General features: G+C 49.0%; 1 protein-coding gene across 4 annotated transcripts in view; it reads right to left on the bottom strand.

Moving 5' to 3' along the window:
- Window positions 1-20,816, bottom strand: part of SLC15A1 (solute carrier family 15 member 1) — a 50,815-nt gene extending 29,999 nt beyond the window's left edge. The window contains exons 1-6 of one of the 4 annotated variants that reach the window (XM_082434638.1): window positions 20,613-20,726; window positions 5,339-5,517; window positions 4,836-4,852; window positions 3,504-3,585; window positions 3,252-3,393; window positions 2,182-2,301 (exon numbers count right to left, since the gene is read on the bottom strand). In XM_082434638.1, coding sequence (XP_082290764.1) covers window positions 2,182-2,301; window positions 3,252-3,393; window positions 3,504-3,585; window positions 4,836-4,850 — 359 coding nt within the window. In that variant the 5' untranslated portion in view covers window positions 4,851-4,852; window positions 5,339-5,517; window positions 20,613-20,726. Of the gene's footprint in view, window positions 1-2,181; window positions 2,302-3,251; window positions 3,394-3,503; window positions 3,586-4,527; window positions 5,286-5,338; window positions 5,518-6,759; window positions 6,843-20,612 lie in introns of those variants that run through there. The other 3 variants (XM_082434639.1, XM_082434641.1, XM_082434640.1) reach the window with 3 other exon arrangements.
- Between the last annotated feature and the right edge of the window lie 1,265 nt (window positions 20,817-22,081).

The raw sequence follows: 22,081 nt of genomic DNA, 5'->3' as shown, positions 1-22,081 counted from the left end.
CTCCGCAACAAGAGAGGCCGCGATAGTGAGAGGCTCGCGCCCGGCGATGAAGAGTGGCCCCCGCTCGCCACAACTAGAGAAAGCCCTCGCACAGAAACGAAGACCCAACACAGCTAAAAATAATAAATAAATAATAAATAAATAAATTTATTTAAAAAAAGTGTACACTTTAAAAAAAAAAGAATGGGTAAGTGAAATTTTAAGCATTGTCTCTGGTACAGTCATAATAGACTAATAATAGTCATTAAAAGACATTAGAAAACATGATTTAATTGCAAAGCAGAATAGCAGGTTATGTAGTAGGATCTTAACTTGTTTACAAAGTACAGAAGACTGAAACAAGTAGAGCAAAATGTTTATTATTATAACTTTTTAGAATAAAAAAGATTATTTATAATAATAAAAGGGATTAAAGAGTATTTTTTAAATTTACTTTTGTGTTTTCCAAGTTATCTGTGTTTTATCTCCTGAATTGAAAAAAGCACTCACAGAATTTACCAACCCTCATTTTGTAGTTTTGTTAGATTTACAATAGGTTACTACAAATTTCAGGTTTTATAAGTGTTTATTCCATATCTTCTTGATTGCTAATATTGTTTTAAAATGCTAAAAAAATATTTTATGAAACAGATAAAGTCAAGGAAGATACTGCACAAAGAAAGAATTCTTTAAAAAATCATGCCCATCTTCCTAGATTAACTGGCAGAAGCATCTCTTTCACCTTGCTTGTCTCTTAAAACAACTTGTGTTTGGTGGTGTCACTCTGAGCATTTTAAAGGACAACAAAAATGTGGCCAATTGAATATTATATACCATGCACTCTCGTGAGGATTGTAGGCAGGTTTCAATACTAACCCCATGAAATAAAATAAGTCACTAAGCTTTCTTGAGTACCTGCTGCTTGCCAGGCAGTGTTCTAGGTGTTCTACCTGGATTAACGCACAGGCAGGTACTATTACAAGTGAGGACACCTGGGCACAGAGGTGAAGAAACTTGTTGAAGATCAATAGTAGTAAGAGGCACAGGCAGAACTTGAACCCATACAGCCTGGCTCCAAAGTCCATGTTCTTAATTGATATTGCAGATTAGAAAATTGAGGTGTGGAGGAGATAAGTTGGCCTAGGTCCTACAGCTCCTCTGTGGGACTCAGATCCTGGAAATCTGAGCTGTGGGTTATACCCTACTTATACCCCCTCCCCTCCACCTACACAGTTCCCTGGGGGCACCACGGGTTCACATGCAGGGACCTAGCCTGGATGGCAATCTGACTGACTAACAAACCAGAAACACAGATACTGCAGATACTAATTTGAATTTCAATAATATTTTCCCAACCCATTAGATGGTTTACTCATAGATCGAGGAATCGAAGCAAAAGAACAGGAAACGAAATAAATCTTTACAACTTGTCTGCTAAGCCAGACTGCCATGAAGGGAAATTCATCTCACAGAGGAGCAGTTGTCAATAGCACTGTTCATCAAGAAAGCAGAACATAGGGCTAGAAAAAATATTTATGAAACTGAATTACTGAAAAATGAGCAGAAATGTGGTACAAGACAGAAAATCAAAGGTACAGAGTCTTGAGGAAACCTGGGGCAATTGAGGATCAAGGTCTGTGGGAGTTAATGTCCCTCTAGGGAAGATCGAGATTAATACAAACATCCTGTGCACTGACCATGCCTCATGGGAGATGCACCCAAGACACCAAGCCTTCAAGTGAGCAATGACTCCAGACAACTGTTAGGATGGTGACATACGGAGGACCCAACTTTGAGTCAGTTAAACACCTTTCTCTACGCTGATGAGGGAGGAAAGGTTTCCTTACGCTTATGCTGAAGGTTCAAGGAAAACGATTAAAAATTAGAGCACCAAAGGGGGGAGGGATAAATTAGGAGTTTGGGATCAGCAGACACCAACTACTATACATAAAATAGATAAACAACAAGGTCCTACTGTACAGCACAGAGAACTATATTCAATATCTTGTAACAAACCATAATGGAAAAGAATATGAAAAAGAATATATATATGTATAACTGAGTCACTTTGCTGCACATCGGAAACTAACACATTGTAAATCAACTACACTTCAATAAAAAAAAAATTTTTTTTTTAAATTAGAGCACCAAACAAGCAACTAGTGAGAGGATGGGGTAGGGCCGCAGTTAACATCAACTCACACGTGCACAGAAATGTTGTCAGGGATTCCATCGTGGTTGAAGTCCGTGAGGTCATTAATTGAGCTCACAGCGATGACTACTTGTCCAATGGTGTAGACAATGGACAGCGACACAATTGTCCTGTGTAAAAAGAGGTCAAGAGAATCCAAGTTAATTGTACAAAAGCCAGACACTTCCTACGCCAGTGCAAAAAGGCCTCTGCTTCCAACTTTCAAAAGCCCAGTCACGATTCTCCTTGTTTCTCAAACTGGGACGATAACCTGATAAACCTTTGCAAGGCAGCCTGCTGAAGAATTCGGTCCTCAGCATGTAAGCACTGAGCAAAGTTTTGGCTGCGGGAACCTGGGGAGGCAGAAGATCTGTTCTTTCTTTCAACTATTTGAAAGACTCAGTGTCTATTGTTACCTAACTGCTGAAATGAGGACCTGTATCTTTAAACAGTCAGAGAGATTTATCTTGCACCTGGTAACAATATTTGGGCAGGAGTGGTCCATTGGTTACTTTTGAATTATACTGAGTAATTTTGAGATAGTGAATATTCCTGCCTCTGCCCATGTCATGCATTTGACCTGGAAGAGCCTTTACTTCCTTCTGTGTTAAGTCCAAGGAAATGTCCCAATGACCCGCCCCCTGCCCCCGCATCGAGCCCACTCCTGGAACTCTTCCTGCAGGACTGGTTGAGCACCCCGTGCTTGTGGTCCAGCAGTTTGAGCCTTTCAGCAGCTGCGTTGTTTCGAGGGAGCTTTTTTGTTCTCCCAGCCCTTAATTTCTCACGCATCATTAACAACAGATGCTATCCCTACTACTATTTCAAGATGCGACAAAGATGTTATAAGTGTTTAGAGGAGGAAAAAAATATTCCTACCGATGCTATTTGCAATCACCCTGCCGAATGCCAGGCACTGTGCTGAACTCTGGCAATACGAGGATGAGCGGAAACAGGGCCTGGGACTCTCTCCTGAGAGTTTTACGTTCCCTGATTCTTCGTTCCCCTAGCCCACCCTCCCAAACCCCAAAGCTTATCATTACTTGTTGGCTTGCTCGTTAACAAGAAAGCTGCCGCGACTCACTTGAACTTCCCCAGCCAGGAGTCAGCAATGAGAGCTCCGAGAACGGGCGTCATGTAGCAAAGAGCCACAAACGTGTGATAGATGGCGGTGCCCAGATTGTCGTTCCAGCCGAGGAAACGTTGAAAGTACAGAATCAGGATCGCTTTTTGCCGAGGGTGGTGGAGGAGGAGAGGGCAACAAAGTTAGCAGTGGCTACGGTGACTCAGGCTCTTCACTGACGGGGGGCGGGCGGGGAGAGTGTTGAAGAGTTACCTCTCATTCCATAGTAGGAAAATCTTTCACAGAACTCATTGATCACGATGAAGAAGATGCTCAAGGGATAACCAAAGCAATTCTGACAAAGAGAAACAGTCTGCGTTTGAAACAAGCTCCTTGCTGGTCCATGTTCACCAACGAGGGCTAACGGCACGGAAAGTAGCGGATGCGTGTTTGGTAACTTATCAGAGGCACTCCAGAGGTGGAATCAAGAATTAAAAAGTTTTAGTGAGGTGGATGGAGTTAGAGTCTGTCATACAGAGTGAAGTAAGTCAGAAAGAGAAAAACAAATACAGTATGCTAACACATATATATGGAATCTAAGGGAAAAAAAAAAAGGTCATGAAGAACCTAGTAGCAAGATGGGAATAAAGACACAGACCTACTAGAGAATGGACTTGAGGATATGGGGAGGGGGAAGGGTAAGCTGTGACAAAGTGAGAGAGTGGCATGGACATATATACACTACCAAACGTAAAATAGATAGCTAGTGGGAAGCAACCGCATAGCACAGGGAGATCAGCTCGGTGCTGTGTGACCACCTAGAGGGGTGGGATAGGGAGGGTGGGAGGGAGGGAGATGCAAGAGGGAAGAGATATGGGAACATATGTATATGTATAACTGATGCACTTTGTTATAAAGCAGAAACTAACACACCATTGTAAAGCAATTATACTCCAATAAAGATGTTAAAAAAAAAGAAAATAAACACAAATAAAATGATAAACACACACACACACACACACACAAAGTTTTATTCCCTTACACTCTACATAGAGGCAACAATGAAGTGAAGATTTTCTTGTTTTATAGTTTTACTGTTCGTCTGAGAAAAGCTAGACAGGCAGACCTCAGAGAGATTGTGAGTTTGGTTCCAGACCATCGCAATAAAGCAATAATTGCAATAAAACAAGTCATACAAAGTTTTGGGTTTCCCAGTGCATATGCAAGTTACGTTTACACTATACTGTGGTCTGTTAAGTGTGCAATAGCATTATGTCTAAAAAAATAAGGTACATACCTTAATTTAAGAATGCTTTGTTGCTGAAAAATGCTAACCATCATCTGACAACACAGGGTTGCCACAAACCTTCAATCTGTACAGAAACACAGTCTCTGGGAAGCACAATAAAATGAGGTATGCCTGTACACAGCATTTCCTAAAGAGAAGAAATGTCACACAGGAACTCAGGATGGTCCCCTCATTGGTGTGAAATGCATGAGGTGCATTTGTTAAGCGAATAAAGCACAGCTGTGAACATTTACGGGCAAAACAGGTTGTGAAGTTTACATCATGAAGCTACGTGGAGAAGTAGAAAGGATACTCACCTGCTGTACGGACATTCCTGAAAGAAAACAAAATGCCACCGTTAAAGTCGAGTACTTAAAATGCTTTTGGCTGAGTTAAGCTCAGACAGACCCTCCGTGTCGGTCAGGCCGTCGGGTGTGTTGTCCAGACCCTCCGGCCCTGTCCACCATCCCAGTCCCAGGCTTGGGCTGCTTCTCCGAGTCGGGTTGGGCTGGTGACTGCATTTTCTTTCAATCACCTGCTTGGGCAACTCTCGTGTGTGGACAGGATGGAGAGCCAGAGGCTCAGAGAATCTGCCGAAACCATTTCCTCCTTAAAAGACTTAAAAAGGCTGCCCAACGCCCACGGGATAGAATCCAAACTTCACCGTCCCACAAGGTCAGAGGGTTTGGATGGGGGTTAAATAGAAAACGCTTAAGAGTGCCTGCTACACAGTGAGGTCCGACGTCCGTCCTGTTCCCCGGGCCGCCCTTCCTCCTGCCCGGCCCCGGCACACAAGGCTCCTGGGACACGCCACGCGCACCCGCCTAAAGTCCTCAACAAGACAGCGACCGCTTTGCCAGGAAGCCTTCTTTTAACGTGCCCTTCGCGAAGCCGCCTCTGACCTCCCCTCGTTACCAGAGGGCGATAACGAGCAGTTTCTGTGGCCGCCTCTCCTCTGCTGGAAGAACCACGTGGTCTCCATCCCCACGTCCCCAGCGTCTTTGCGTCAGAAAAGTGAATTAGGAGAACAGGAAGAAAATGGGTGAGAATCCAAGTGAGTTGGTACAAACCGGGTGCCCCTGATCGCCTTCTAAATCCTACCTGTACCCTTCATCCCCTCTGTTGCAGCCCCTGCTTTTCTGTCTCTGCTGAATTTTGGCCGGAGCTGACTGCAGTGTCACCTGCGCTGCTCCCGATATCAACACCTTGGCCCGTATTTATCAGGGTCTGTCACAGGCTGTTCCACGCGCCCACCCCTCTCCTGCCGCTCCTCCTCCAGCCCCACTGACCACAGCTTAGAGTCCCCTGCGGAGTTACGGATCCCACAGCAATGGTTCTCAGACTGGAGGCTGCCTCAGAACCAGCCCCAGGGCTTAGGGGGAGCAGCCTTCTGGCCCCCACGCCCAGAGCTGCGGTCCCTGTAGGCCTGGCGTGGTCCCTCGAGCTTGCTTTTCTAACAAGTTCCAAGGGGATGTCAGTGTTGCTGGCCCAGGGACCACACTCGGAGAATCACACACAGGCTGCGAGGTCGAGTTGCCTGACCGATCTACGTAAGTAAGTTTTATCCCTGCCCTGTCCCCGAGCACCAGAGAGACCCTCCTGTGCCCTGTGTCCCGGGGTCGGGGGTGGGGGGCAGGGAACCGGATACAGAAGCCGACAGCACGCTGGCGTCTCCACCACGGCCCCCAGCGCCAGCTCTTACATCTTCCTCGTTCTGGGCCTTTCCTCTCGGACCTGCCACCTTGTGTTTTCATCATGTGCAAGTCCAGGGCCCCATCCCACAAGAAACAACACCGCAGCTCTGCCTGAGGAACTCCCTTCTGGGCCTGGACCGCGTGGTCCTCCAGGCCCCCCTTCATCCTGTGGGCCGGGGTCTTCCTTCCTGAAGCTGCTCACGCTGGGCTGTGGGTATCCGCACTTCCCCAGCTCAGCATGGCCTCACGCCCCACACCAGACAGTCTCCCACTCTTGCCCACTTAAGAGCAGTGATGCTATTTTAGTCCTTGTCCTAAGGTGGGAAATATTAAAATTCTGGAAGGAGGTTCTTCACCACTAATAGACTGGTTTTCTCCCCAGTTAGACTTCCTTGTGGGAAGGGGCTGCTCTCAGGGGCAACATGTGAAGAATGCGGGCATGGGGTCAGATGGGTAATGGGATCTCAGTCCTGACCCCCCGTGACCCTGGGCAAGCCCACCTCCCCTGTGGACAGCCTGCCTATCAGATGAAGATAACGCCACCCACCTTCTAGGATGGCTGTAAGAGTTCCATGTGGATAGCCCCCGACCAGGGCTCGATGGGTCCTTCAGTGGGAGATGCTACCACGTCAGAATCCTCAGCCCCTCACACGGTGCTTTCCAGAGTGCAAATTAAATGTTTGTTGAATGAATACATATTCCAAAGAACCAGCCACATCGGTCATCAAGTACCGTGTTCATATCCTGGCTCTGCCACTTAGCAGTTCCATCTGCCCCGCTAGCCTCCTTCTGTCGGTGAGGCTGACCTGGTGGGTCTCATCAGTGTCCCCATGTCTTCCCAATCCCCATAGAGTTTGGCCAGTGGGGAGCCGTGGCAGGAGGTCAGAGGGTCAGGGTGTTCCTCTCCCTGAGGCTTCGCCCAGGCCACCTCAGATGGCTGAACCCTCAAGTGTCAGCCACTGCGCCTCCGAGGTCGGCCCTCTCTCTCTCCACACGACTCTCCTTCAAGGTTTCCATCCCGGTTTTGTACCACTTCCTACAGGTGGTAACAGTAAGGCCGATACGCCGGGTACCTGCACCATCACTTACGGTGCCCTGCCCCCCACCCATCCAAATGTCTTTCTGTGAATAAACGCCCCTATTTTGAGTATGCCATCGGTTTCCTGATGGGACCATCGGGGACAAACAAGCCACGTTTCATCACCAGACTCTACATGTTGCCGTGTTTCATCACCAGAGTGGGGAGACGGCCACTCTGCTGTGAAATAAAAGGACCTGCCAGGAAGGCGCTTTTGCAAAGTTCTACAGGACGAGCCTGTTGTCAGTATTGGAAGCCTGTTTCTTTGCTCCGTCTTCTTGAGGATCTAGCAGGACCATATGACGCTCCGCCTACTTAGACTTCAGATAATGGAGCCTTACCGCTGTCTCCCAAAGACCAGACAAAGCAATGAGTATCGTCCACACAACGGCTCAGGTTGGTTCTTGCAATGGGCCTTCTAGAGAAAAGCAGGAGGAGGGTATGAAAATCTAGACTCAACAGAGACAGCCTGGAGCTTTGCTACAATCATCTCTTTCACATGTTTCTCAGAATTTTGGTCTGCAGGGAAAGACTTCACCTGGCCAGGGTAGCACCTGTAATTTTTTGGCTAAATATTACTTAGCACCAATTATTTGCTAAATAATAATGGCAAAGGTTTTGTTTAGCTCAAACATGAATAGGGTTACAGCAAAGAGATCTTAAACCTTGTTACAACAACCGTCGCACCCAGAACTACATGATGGAAAATGAAATTCCTGAACTCACTCAAGTGAAAATCTGAGATTTAGCACCCACTCATGGCTCAGGAAGTTTTTTCTTTTCTGAAAGCTGTGTGTTCCAAAGAACCACTTTTATTGCCGTGGGGCAGAGGTTGCTAAGCTCTTCTTTTATTCAGAATTCAGAGCTACTTACTGGATATAATACTGCAGTCAGCATTTCTTTTTTTTTTTTTTTTAAATGACTAATTATCACTCCTTTATTAATAGAGTCAGACTTTTTTTTTTTTAATTAATTTATTTATTTATGGCTGTGTTGGGTCTTCGTTTCTGTGCGAGGGCTTTCTCTAGTTGCAGAGAGCGGAGACCACTCTTCATCGCGGTGCGCGGGCCTCTCGCTATCGCGGCCTCTCTAGTTGCGGAGCACAAGCTCCAGATGCACAGGCTCAGTAGTCGTGGCTCACGGGCCCAGTTGCTCCGCGGCATGTGGGATCTTCCCAGACCAGGGCTCGAACCCGTGCCCCCTGCATTGGCAGGCAGATTCTCAACCACTGCGCCACCAGGGAAGCCCAGCATTTCTTAATACACCCGTGTCCTCTAAGGTTTGCTGTCTGAGGAAGCTAAGTGCGGAAGGGGGGGTTACATTGAGCCTTAAGTCTGAACTCAAATTTCAACTGTCACAAGGTTCTGTTTACTTTGGTAGAGTTGGGTCTATTGTTGATATCCTGATAGTAAATCTGATCGGAATACCTGAGTGGTCCGATGTTTCTAGCACCCTTTATGGGTCACTTGGTCTTAACTACTGATCAGAGTAAAACAGCTTAGCCAGTCCCGGCATATAGTAACCGTGGAATCAATGCTGGCTGTTACTGTTATTCTAAGCCTAGCAGTGCTTTTGTCTCTCTTTTGGCTAAAGAATTTAGTAAAATAAGTGTACATTATACACCTCTGTGATTACTGGCTTGTGAGGACAGCAGGAAAAACCAAGAAAGACACACTATTGCTCCCCACTAGTTGATGGAATCTCCCCATTAAGGTGACTGTTTCCTACTATTTAATGAAGCACATTCCATATTTTGAACCATTTAGGGATGGAAACCCTAACTTTAATGTTTTATTACCTACCTAGAAACTGAATAACTCCCTCAGCAGCATGATGGGCGTAAATAGTGCTTTTCTAGGATTTAGACTTGGGAAGGGAAGGAAGAGGCGTCTTTGCTGGATCTAACAGAGAAGCTCGCACCTGCATGCAGAGAGAAAAGTATTCCCTATCATCGCCGGGAGGGAAATTGAGGGAAAGATGTAAGTACTGCATGATGTGTTGGGGATGACATTTCTGAAGTCGCATGGTGTGGGTGGCAGAACAGTGGTACCCCAAAGATGTCCACGTCCCAATCCCCAGGGCTTGTGGATCTGTTACCCTCCACGGCAAAAGGGACTTTGTAGGTGTGATTCATTCAAAGACCTTGAGATGGGGCGTTTATCCTGGATTATCTGGGTGGCCTCAGCACAATCAAAAGTGTCATTAAGAGAGTCAAAGGAGGAGATATGAAGACAGAAGCAGAAGTTGGGGTGACAGCAATTGCTGGAAGGCCACCAGGAGCCAAGGAATGTGGTGACCTCTAGAAGCTGAAAGGACAAGGAAACGGATTCTGTCCCTTGAGCCTCCAGAAGGAATCAGCCCTGCCAACACCTTGATTTTGCCCCAGTGAAACCCATGTCAGGCTTCTGACCTCTAGAGCTTTAAGATAATAATTTTGTGTTGTTTTAAGCCACTAAGTTTGTGGTGATTTGTTACAGCAGCCATGGGAGGCTAATACACATGGGTTTGCCTCAAGCTCTGTAGATGTAGGCTTCATCACTATTGACATAGATGTAAGACTCAAACCTCCTAGCAAGGTTTATTTGTCAGCGACAGGTCCTTTTATCGTTTGTTTTCCTGAGCTACATTTTCTACCTGAGGGCTTAGGAGTCCATACTAGGCACCTGCCTTTTTGATGGATTTGGCAGAATCTGTACTTGCTCAGCTGCCTTCTGCAGGTTTCTGACTCTTCATTACCCATCTCTAAAGTGGGGATGCTGCCTTACAGGGTGGCTACCAGGAATGAGGGGGTCTGAAAATGGTTTCATAAACCAGGAGTAAAACGAGTTTCCTTGATTATGGCTCTTTTAGGCTGTGCATATGCCTCACAAAGTCGGTCACATGAGACCCCAGGGGACACAATGCTCCTGCTAGAATATACTTCGCCTCACTCTTAGCAGAAGTAGTTTCTGAGTTAAGGTGAGAACTCTCACAATATTACCCCCGCAGTTAGTAGATGGAAGGACATGGGACTCTGGAATCAGCTTGGAGACATTCTTCCCAGCCATGAGGCTCTGGTCAAAACACTCAACCACTGGCCCTCCATTTCTTCATCTAGAAATGCTAACACCTTCTTTGCAGCTTGGTTAATAAGATCGAAGCTACATTAATAAGAGGAAGTTTGTTATTTACTGCATCCCATGAAGACATCTGGGTAGTGTGGATGGATGTTTGGAATGGACTGACTTTAAAATAGGGACAAGAATTTGCCATGGGGAGCCCTGGCAGGGGTGAGAGGTGGCCCTTGAAGAAAGAGGCCGTCCCCTCCAGGGTTGCTCTCATTGACCAAAATCAGAAGGTCCTTATGATGTCACCTGGGGAAATTAGGTCATGGGATGAGGAAGTTGTGGACAGAGAAAAGTCAGACTTCCCAAACACAAGCCACAGTGGCAAGCACTGACTTTCAGTCAAGCTGTTTTCAAATCGGCAGCAGTATAGGGCGTGACTCTGTGAGTGGCTGCAGGGGTTAAAGGAACATTCAAAAATTCTCCGGCACAGCGGTTCTCCACGTGTGGTCCCTGCACCAGCAGAAGCAGCTCCTGGGAACTCCATGGAAATGCAAACTCTCAGGTCCAGCCCAGACCCATGGGATCAAAACCTCAGAGGGTGGGGCCGGCTGTCTGTGCCGGGGATACAGTTTGGGAGCCACTCGCTGCCCTGGAGCAGAGCTAGGGAGCCACACAGGAGGGGCTGGGGCGCAGGGAGCGCTAAGCATCGCTCACGTCTGGGTGATCAGCTCCTATGATGTGATTCTGGCCTCGGCTCTTCAATCCCTCTTTCTGAGCTCTGCCCTCCATTCACCAGCACGACGGTGACAAACAAGACGCCTTGCCTCACCTTCCCGTCCCCTGCCCACCCCACTGACCTGAGCGTCCCGGGTGGAGGCTCTCAGGACTGCCCTCAAACCTCGCTGGTTCTGCTACCTGCAAGGCCAGGCCTCCCCTGGGGACCTGACTTCTGTCATCCTCCACCCCAGCAGTCCAGCCAGGCCTCCCACTTCTCCCTCCCTCCGGGCTCCTTCATGGCTCCTGGCAGCATTAGGGCAGTTAGCGCCTCCCCACACACACACATGCCCCCCTCGGTCTCCCCACTCCTCTCTCCCAGCTTAGATCCCTTTAGCCTCTTTACAATCACCCCAGACACAGCCAGCTGTTCTGACTTCTGGAAAGTGTTTCAGAGCCTCACATATCATATGATCCCCCCCACCTTTTCTTCTTTTTTTTTTTTGAGAAAATAAAGCGTGTGCCATTTCAAAAAGAGCCCAGCAGGACATGCACCAGGCGTAACTGCAGCTGAGCTGAGACTTGGTGGCGGGAGAGGCGGGGGGCCTGGTGTTGCACCCCTGCTTTGATTTTTTTTCCAAAATTGATCAGCTTTGATCAAGAAGTGAAAGGGGTTTTCTTTCCTTCAGTGGGCTTTTCCCACAGGAGTCAGGCTAGTTATAGAACAGGCTCTGCGCCTGTCACCCAAGGCCCTAGTTTCCAGAGTGGCTCTTCCTGAGGCTGCTTCTTGCCTGACTTGATGATTTTTTTCCTTCCTGGAATGTCTGGCCACATTTCCCACCTCAGGGTCCCTGCTCCTCCGCATGGCAGTTTTGTGTGCTTTAGAAAATTGTGATCTTTCCGGCAGGATCCTGCCCGGGAGGCAAGGCTTGCGAGTGGAGAGCGGCTTGGTGGCCTGGGCGGTGCCTTCTAGCCCCGGGCCCTCCTGCGGGGGCCCCCAGGCAGGGCGCAGCCTGCACACCGATGGGCACTGGCCCTGCCCACCCTTCACTTGTTTTTATAGAAATAGCCTCTTTTCCACAACTACCTCCTTCCCCACTAAGAGAGAATCTATTTTTCCTTTGATACATTGACAAATAGCTATATAAACACAGAACATACTGATGTATGGTTTTCCTAAAGCCATTTAATCAAGCTCCTGGCTGTCCTGCCGGCACTGCTGCTAAAAGCAAATGAGTTATCAGGCCTTTGAGAACTAGGAATTTCAGCTAAATCCGAAGAACGTGGAGCTGCTTTAGAAATATGGGGAAGCCAGTGCTAATGGGACAGTGTAGGTTTTATGACGCGACCCTGGCACAAGGCCATGGCAGGGGCTCAGCCTGGGGCGCTGGCGACCTTGTATCCACACAGCCCGAGGCGTGAGCCCAGATGCCGGGGCCTGGGGCTCTCTGTCCAGCCCCAGAGGAGACAGACGTGGGGTGTGAAACCATCTGGCTGCAGCCTGGCACTGGCTTCTCGGCCACGGGGTCCCTCACCACCGTGCTGCCGTCATCGGCCCCTGTTGTTTCGGTGTCGCCCTTCTTGGCTAGTCTTTCCTCGCTGCCTGTGGGTGCAGTGAGCTGCCTCGTGGCATCTTGAGCCGCCCAGCAGCCGGGACTGGTCCTGTGTGTGTCCGACGGCCAGGCCTTCATCTTTCTTGAAACTACCTCCTTCTCTCGGCCAGGGGCCCCCTGGTCAGGGCCGAGGAAGGCAGCCCTGGGTCAGTGCCTTCGTTTCCTGGGGCTGCCACAACATTGTACCATGAACAGAGAGGCTTAAAACGATGGAAATGCAGCGTCTCGCAGTTCTGGAGGCTGGAAGGCTGAGATCAGGTGTGGGCAGAGCTGTTCCTCCTAAGGCTGTGAGGGAGAATCTGTTCGCTGCCTATCGCCCAGCTTCCAGTGGGTTGCTGGCCATCTTTGATGTTCTTTGGCTTGTATTAGCATCACCCGATCTCTGCCTTCATCTTCACCTGGTCTTCTCCCCTTAGGTGCGTCTGGGTCCAAATCTCCCCTCTTACAAGGACACCAGTCACACTGGATTTGGGCCACCTCCTCCAGCATGACCTCATCTGAACTGATTCCATCTGTGATGACCCTATTTCTACATAAAGTCACATTCTCAGGTACCGGGGGTTACGACTTCAGTATATGAATTCGGGGGTGACATAATTAAACCCGTAACAGTCAAGAGCATTTGTAGTACTCGACCTATTGTTGTAGGTTACAGATATCCTCCTACCTTTTAAAAAGGTTTCTACACATGACTGTCTAAAATCACAGGCTTAAGAGGCCCGTAATGACCGCTGCTGATGGTTTTATAAATCACCTACAACTTTTAGCATCTTGTTTCCATAACCACAGATGTGAATCATTGATCGCCATTCCCGTTCTTCTTCAGAAAGAAATCACCTCTAGGGGCCCCAGGACCCAACCCCCTCGGTACATGCTCAGAAGTTGTTTATTCCTCTATTGCAGGGAAAGGGCAGCCAGGCCAGAGGGTGCGACAGAGTTAGTAAACTGCTACGCAAAACAGAAAGATCCAGGGACAGGCCTAAGTTCTGCCTCAGGTGTAGGCAGATCAGTTACTCAGGGTTAAGGAAGGCAATCCTTGCTCTCCAGGGATTTCCTGTATCTACACCTGGACATTCTCGTTTTCTAGAAGAACACCCTGTATTCTGAACTTAGAATGAGACTGACTCTAAATGCTATGACTGCTGAGAGTGAATAAACAAACATATTCTCAGGGTAAAGAAAGACCTTTCCTCAGAGCTGCTCTAAAAGGAAATAGGAGAGAACGTGAGGGGAAGCGGCTCTCAGCCTCCTGGACGTCACCTTCCCACCATGGCAAGTGACACGCTCCAAGCAGGCAAGAGAAACAAGCATATTAGCATCTGCCCTGATAATGTCGTGTGTTTCATAGGAGAAAACAATGCCAAAGGCACACAAGTGTCACTAAATTGAAAAAAAAACCAACAACTAAAAACCAATCTTCTGGTCTTTGGGAGAGTTTGTTTGGAGGCAATTAAGTTAGAGATCCAAAATTTTAGACACAAAGATTTTTTACTCTTAGATGTTAAATTGCCACTAGAAAAAAAACAGCTTTCTGATCACGGTAAGTGTGAAGTTAGGCTGCAAAACTAGGTACAGAACGCAAATTTTTTCCTCCATTGATATTTAGGTTGTACATGCCTTATTCTTATCCTGAGAATACATGAGAATATCCATAAGAAATTTCTAGAAGTAGAACGCTGGTAAAATATTATGCGTATTTTAAATTCTGTCAGATATTACCTAACAACTCTCCACGGAAGTGTTAGGTGACTTATTTTTTCCAGTCTTATAATTTTAGAATGAACACGCACAGAAGAGACAGCTATTAAAAAAAATAAACACTATTCATCGTTAAAGACTGCCTGGAAACTTTATCCATGGATCCGTAACACAGTATCAACAGAGTCTGACCATTATTTTTACAACTAATTGAGGTAAATTACCCATGTCTATGACATCACTGTGAACATTTCTGATTCACCTACTATTATACATGGGGGGGGGGTGTTTACAGACCATTTCTATTATTAATAGATTGCTGTTCAGAACTGATTAGAGCTATGACTTGAAAGTCCATCTGTCTTGCTGGGGGGAAGACACTAGTTACTAAATGTAGCACCTAAGCTGAGGACGCAGGCCACAATGGAACCATCTTTGCACAGTAAGAATATTTCCTAACTAAAGTTATGGACAAATAGCACACATATTTCAGAGAGAATATTTTCTATTACCATGTGTACTGGGTTAAATAGTGTTTTCCCAAAACTACTGTCCTTCCCATAATCCTAGAAGGTGACCTTATCTGGAAATGGGCTTGCTGCAGATGAGAAGAGGGAAGATGAGGTCACCCTGGAGTAGGGTGGGTTCTGAATCCCATATGACCAGTGTCCTGATAAGACGACAGCCATACACAGGGGGAAGATGATGGCCATGTGATGATGAACGCAGAGACTGGAGTGATATGTCCACAAACCAAGGCATGCTGGCAACACCAGAAGCTAAGAGAAAGGCCTGGGACAGAGTCTCCCCTAGAGCCTTCGGAGAGAGCGTGGCGCTGCTGACACCTGGATTTTGGACTTCCAGCCTCCAGCAATGTGAGAGAATACATTTCTGTGGTTTTAAACAAACTGGTTTGTGATACTTTTGTTATAGCAGCCACAGGGAACGAATACATTATGGGAGCTTCTGTGTTTTGACTAAATAAGAAAAACTTTTGTTCCTCCGAGAACATTTCAGCTGTACCTCCTGATATATCCTAATAGAGCTTACGATAAAACTCTGCAGAGAGCAGAAGTTTTAAATGCTGACTTTGAGAACTCTGAATGGGTCTTCTTATGTGGCATACTTTGTGAGTTTTCTGGTCTTATGTCTGATCCTTGAACCAAATTTTCCTGATGGGCACATGTTCAGTTTCACACATTTCTACGTCATACCTAGGGACTCTGACCCCTCTGTGCGATGAGAGGATCCTGGCGGCAGCCGAGTGGGAGGCCCTGGCTGGTTTCCAGTCTTGGAAGGACTAGACCTTCCTCCTTCTTCAGGAGAGTCTGCGGAAGATCCTATCCCTTCCCCTTGGCTGTGGCACCTTCCAGCTGCTGAGATGGTCCTGTAACCCTGTACTGCCTGCTCATGGTAGCTGCACCTGGACCGAATCTGGGTGGCAAGCAGAGGCCTGACAGCCCATTCACATCGACCCCATGAGTTGACCCCACTGTGCTGTTTCCTCAGTGATGTATTTCTGACCTTTGAAACCAGGGGACAAAGTTACAAAACAGCGATTCCCTGGTTCTTCATGTTGCAATCCCGTGGACTTTATGAGTTCACGGTTCTCATTCATCTCCTGACAATAATGCCCTTATTCTTTCACCATCATCATGGAGGAACATGGAATGTCCTCAGAGTCCCCCCTTGTTTTTATTTCCTTATCAGCTCACCTGGGACACCGACATACTTTCTCTCCTGCCAAGGATGGAATCAGGATGTAATTGTGTCCAAGAGCTGCCACCGCCCAGAGAAGTGGGAAAACAGAGCTGGCTGGTAGTCCCTGCCCCATGGTTCCATTCATCTGGCTCGACCCCGGAGGACAGAGGGCTCCCTGCGAACCAGCCTGGTAGCTCACGATCCCTCAATGGGCCTCTGTCCTTCAGTAACTCAAAGGGCAGCGGGAGGGCTTCCCTGGTGGCGCAGTGGTTGAGAATCCGCCTGCCAATGCAGGGGACACAGGTTCGAGCCCTGGTCTGGGAGGATCCCGCATGCCGCGGAGCAACTGGGCCCGTGAGCCACAACTACTGAGCCTGCGCGTCTGGAGCCTGTGCTCCGCAACAAGAGAGGCCGCGACAGTGAGAGGCCCGCACACCGCGATGAAGAGTGGCCCCTGCTCGCCGCAACTAGAGAAAGCCCTCACACAGAAACAAAGATCCAACACAGCCAAAAATAAATTAAAAGAAAAAAAAAAAGGTATTGGGAAAATTATTAATCAAAATCCAAGTGAACCAAAAATGGAATAATTCCACTCAGGACATTTTGTAAGGGTGTGAAGGACTATGCAAATGTTTACCATTAAGATGGCAAATCCAAGGGCTTCCCTGGTGGCGCAGTCTGCCAATGCAGGGGACACGGGTTCGGGCCCTGGTCTGGGAGGATCCCACACGCCTCGGAGCGGCTGGGCCCGTGAGCCACAACTACTGAGCCTGCGCGTCTGGAGCCCGTGCTCCGCAGTGGGAGGGGCCGCGATGGTGGGAGGCCCGCGCACCGCGATGAAGAGTGGCCCCCGCTCGCCGCAACTGGAGAAAGCCCTCACACAGAAACGAAGACCCAACACAGCCAAAAATAAATAAATAAATAAATAAATAAAAGCATTAATTTAGGGAAAAAATGTTATTAAAAGATGGCAAATCGTCCAACTTTGATGTGGTAAGCTGCTGCTTCCATAATACTTTGTACTGGTCTCATAATACTTTGCTCACCTCACCTGTAACTCAGCGTGGGAAAATGTTGTTTACGGGCTTGCACTCCTGCCCCTGAGGATATGAGTCTCCTCAAGGCAGGACAGTTTTATTCCCTTATGTGCTACAACAAACAAACAAGCAAACAAAAACTGCATAAATAGGAGATTCAGGTCAACCCCCTGCCAGCCTTAGCTGGACCACACTGAATCAAGGCTCCCTTTCCTAAGACTGCCTTTGTGAGCTAATTTTTAAATTCTAGCTACTAATTTGCCCCAAATTTGGTCACGTGGACAAGCCAGGGGCCAGACTACACTAGATCTTCTTGCCATGACCTCATTTTGGGGGGCACAGTAGCAACGTCTGGACATGGGCAAGGGTCGAGAAAAAGAAAGTTGTCACGTAGAGTCACTTAGGGCAGTGGTTCTCGAAGTGTGGTCCTGGGACCAGCAGCAGAGCATCACCTGGGAACTTGCAGATGCAAATCCTTGAGCCCTGCCCTGATCCACCGAAGCAGAGACGCTAGGGCTGCGGCCCAGGCACGTGTTAGAATGAGCCATTGCTCAAGTGATCCCGACACATGCTAAAGCCTAAAAACCACTGACTTAGAGTAATGTCAGCCTAAAAGGACCCAATGTCAGAAGTTCTCTCTTTTTACTGTATGGGAGGAAGAGGTTCTCCCAAGGTTGGGATGCCCAAGGCTCCCTTTGGTGTGGGGTACCCTCAGCTTCCAGCAGCACACTTACAGCCTACAGCAGGAATGCCAGCCTCCCTGGTCCTTCGGCTCTGTTCACAGTTCTACCCAAGAGCTTCTAGAAAGAGGAGAGAATGTGGAAGGACTTTTAAAGGACCAGGTTTGAGGGACCTTCAAGGCTAGTCCCTCCTTTTATACTCAGGAAACTGACTTGAAAAACTCTTCAGAATTACCTACAAGGCCAGAAGGAAGCTGAGAGCTGGAGGGGAGGAATGTGATAAAGCGTCATCACTAAGTGAATGAACTTCTCAGGTCGGCCTGGAGGCCCTGGCATGGGGGGCAGGAAAACCGGAAGCCTCTTCCTAGAACCCGAAGCCTCATCAACCTCCATCTTCAGAGTCATATATGTGGCATGCGACAGGGCAGGATCTATGGTTTTCCAGGACCAAAGTGAGGGAAGGAATTGGTGAGAATAACTTTGGCATATATCTCTGCTAAGCTCTGGGCTAGGGAGTCGGGTGGGGGTAACAGGACGGAGAAAGAATATTCCAAATCTTCCACAAAAGTGTCCCCAGCCCTCCAAAGGTCTCAGAGGCGGCACTCCAGTCACTGAGGTTCGCTGCCCTTCGGAGACCTAACTCCACAAGGCAGGCTGGTCCCTGCCTCCTCTGGTCCCGACTCTGATAATCACACACACCCTTTAAAGCAAAGGTCAGCAGCTATGGCGCGGCACCAAGTCCGGCCCCCTGCCCATTTTTGTATGGCTCGCAAGCTAAAATGGTGTCTACATTTTAAAATAATCAAAAAACGCTTTTAAAGACTATTTTGTGACACCTGCAAAGCATATAAAATTCACACTTCTGTGCCCATTGATAAAGTTTTACTGAAACACAGATTCGCCCATTTGTTTCATATTTCAAATTACAAGGGTGGACTTGAGTCGTTGCCACAGACACTGTGTGGCCCCCGGAGCCAAAAATATCTACTATCTGGCCCTTTTCAAGGCAAACGCTTCTCTAAGAACTTTCCTTGCTTCTTTCCCTCCTGCTGGATTCACCAAGCTTTCCAAGTGTTCCCCGTTCAGTCGTGAGGGGATCTGAAACAATCTTGGCATCATCTAAGTAACAAAGATCTGCTCTTAAGAGGGGATGTTACTGCTACTTTTTTAAATTAAAAGACATTTCCTAATTATTTGTTTCATTTACTAACTAGACCCAGATATTGAAAATTTAGGACCTAAGTAAACATAAAACTGGTGTCTGAATGTAAACTTTTTGTTGCTACTCACATGCTATGCCAATCTCAGTTGCAAAACAAACAACCTCCCACCCCAAAACCCTTAAGCACCAATCTGTAAACTAGAAAGTCAGTTCACTGGGGACTATACTTCAAAAGCTAACTTGTGTTCATTCACTGACAATCAGGCTGCCAACAGCTACCCCGATTGGAACTGTGTTAGGAAAAGTTCTAATTCGGCATGGATACTATTCAGGTATTTGGGATCTGAAAACCAAAATGAATACTTCAGAGCACCTCCCAGAAAAGTTACATAGAGTGACAAGCAAATGGTGTTTGAAGCAGGACCCAGAGCTCCAGCCCAGGAGTCGGGCTGCCTGCAAAGCTGAGCTCTGATGGGTACCGGCCCCTGACAACCTGCACGGGAGAGGAGGCTGCAGCATCTTTCTGGAACGAGCATACTTAGCACCGCTAGAAGTCCCAAGGGTGACCCACTCAAAACCGCTACTCCAGGACCACGACTCGGCATGGCACAGTGAGTCTGAGAGCCAGGTGCCCATGCACAGCCGGCATTGAGCTCCTACACAGCTCAGCGCTGCCACTGAGGGTGGTATGGACACTTCTGCCTAATGGCTGAGGGAGTCAAGGGCCACAGAGCTTAGCTCACTGATGCAAGATCACAGAGGGAGCAAGTGGCAGAGCGGGAATACAAGTGCAGGCTGGCCAAAGTCAGACCCGGCTCTCTCAACCACGTGGCCACATTGTGACAGCCTCGACCCATCCATGCACAGGCTTGCGGGGAGAAGAGGGCTGGGCTGATCTCTGGTCTCTTGCAGCTCCGTTCTGCTTCTGCGTTCACTCCAGAGCTGTTTATTCGGAAGCAGGCAGGATTAAGTTGTTTTCTAGATGTTCTGCCGACACTCCTTGCCTATGGAGGACCGGCTACTCTCCTCTATGCCTTCTCTTGAAGCTCGAAGACAGCGGCAGAACGTTAAATAGGGCCCCAACGGGCCAGCCCCAGTTCCCCTTGGACCAGGGCTCCGTCAGCAGCTCTGGGTCACCCGGCCAGCCAGAGGCAAGAGAAGCACCTGAACAGCCACTGAGCGCCACGCTCCCCCCCTCCTGGACGGAGGCTCTGCTGGCCCTGCCATCACCAGCACGACGCAGTCTAGCTCTCAGCCCACAGGGTGGGAACACAGAGACCGAGGATTCACAACAGGTAGGCAGGTGATGGTTACTGCGTTCGTCCTTCCAACCTGTGACAGGGCGCCTGGGGCCCTCTGCCTCCGCGCCCGGGGACGGGACGGGGCGTGGAGGCTGCCCGCCCCGCAAACACGCCCAAGCCTGCGAACCCCACCGCCACCCCGGGCTCCGCTGACCCCCGGTCGCTTCCCGCCGCGGCGAGGTGTCCCTGCTGCGCGCCCGCCCTCCCGCGCTGCCAGCGTTGCCGGCTCCGCCCGCAGGTCCGCCAGCCGCCGGCGACCGCGGGGACCGGCGTGGCAGCCCGGCCCCGCCCCGCGGCGACCCCTCCGCAGCGCCCCGACTGCGCAGCCCCTGCGCCGGGCTCCCCGCGACCCCGGCCCCGCGCGCCTACCCATGGTGGCGGCTCCGAGGGCTCCCTGCGACTGGCGAGCGAGGAGTCCAGGACGGAGGACCTTTTTGCTAAGGCGCTGCTTCCTGCGACTTGGTGTGCAAGCCCTGCCCAGCACCTGTGTAGCTGGAGGTGCGCGGGCGGGGCAGCAGAGCTCCACCCTTGGAGGCGGTGGAATAGCAGAGGCAGAGGTCAGAGACCCTGGAGCCCCAGCGGGTGGACACCTGTCCGCGGCCGGCACCTGGACTCCGCTTTCCGAGCCCCCTGGCCCTCGGGGGCCGGCCAGAGGCATAGCGCGGGTGACAGGGGGGACCTGGGCCGGGGACGCCCCAGCTTGAGCGCGCATCGGAGCCACGGGAAAGGAGCATGAAATGCAGGGTCCCCGGCCTCAGCTGGATTTGCTGACTCAGTAGGTAGGGGTGGGGCGCGAGAATCTGCGTTTCTAACAAGCGCTAAGGTGAGGTTGACGCTGTTGGTCAGGGGACCGCGCTCTGGAAAGCACTGCCTGGGAAAGCACTACGTCCGCGCAGGGAAGCAAAAGTGGGTGGAAGGCTGCTCAGTTTAATGTGTGCGCGGTGCCCGGACGTGTGTCTTTAGGTGGAGTGTGAGTGTGGAAAGCATTTATGGAGGATTCTGCACTTCCTTTCTTTAATAACAGGGGACTTCCCCAGTGGTTAAGAATCCGCCTGCCAATGCAGGGGACACGGGTTCCATCCCTGGTCCGGGAAGATCCCGCATGCCGCGGAGCAACTAAGCCTGTGCACCACAACTACTGAGCTTGTGCCCTAGAGCCCGGGAGCCACAACTACCGAGCCCACGCGCCTGGAGCCCGTGCTCCGCAACAAGAGAAACCACCGCAATGAGAAGCCCGCGCACCTCAACGAAGAGTAGCCCCTGCTCGCTGCAACTAGAGAAAGCCCACGCACTGCAACAGAGACCCAACGCAGCCAAAAATAAATAAATAAATTAAATTGTTTAAAAAAAAAAATCTAAATCTAAATCTAATAAATACCATTATGCTATCGAAGTTGTAAATGTTCACTGCAGAGCCAGGCAATAGAATCTGATTACATTTTCATGGTACCTTTTCCGATTACATTTACTCTGTGGTTCCAGTGTTTCACTCCTGTGCCAAGCAGAATGTTCCAGATGTTGGTGTCAAATGGATTTCTTTTCTAAGCCCCACCACTGGTTGCATTTAAGGCACGTTTTAGTTTGCTTTACACAACTGTTGTATGGCTTTTCTTCTTCTTTTTCATAATTGCATTTAGCTTTTTTCTTACTGCTAGAATAAGCATACGCTTTCACTTTATTCTGAAGATTATCCAACTCTCTAATCATGCTATTACATGGAAACCACTTTCTTCTAGAGGGTTCACTCGTACATCTGGTTCCCATCAGGGCTGAGTGCCCTGTGGGCTTGGGGCACAATCCTGCTGGGACTTCCCTCCAGTGCTCTTCCCGTTAGGATT

The sequence above is a fragment of the Balaenoptera physalus genome, assembly GCF_965194825.1.
Source record: "Balaenoptera physalus genome assembly, chromosome: 18".
Lineage (NCBI taxonomy): Eukaryota > Metazoa > Chordata > Mammalia > Artiodactyla > Balaenopteridae > Balaenoptera > Balaenoptera physalus.
The sequence above is the reverse complement of the archived record's forward strand: the minus strand, read 5'-3'. Positions and strand labels throughout refer to the sequence as shown.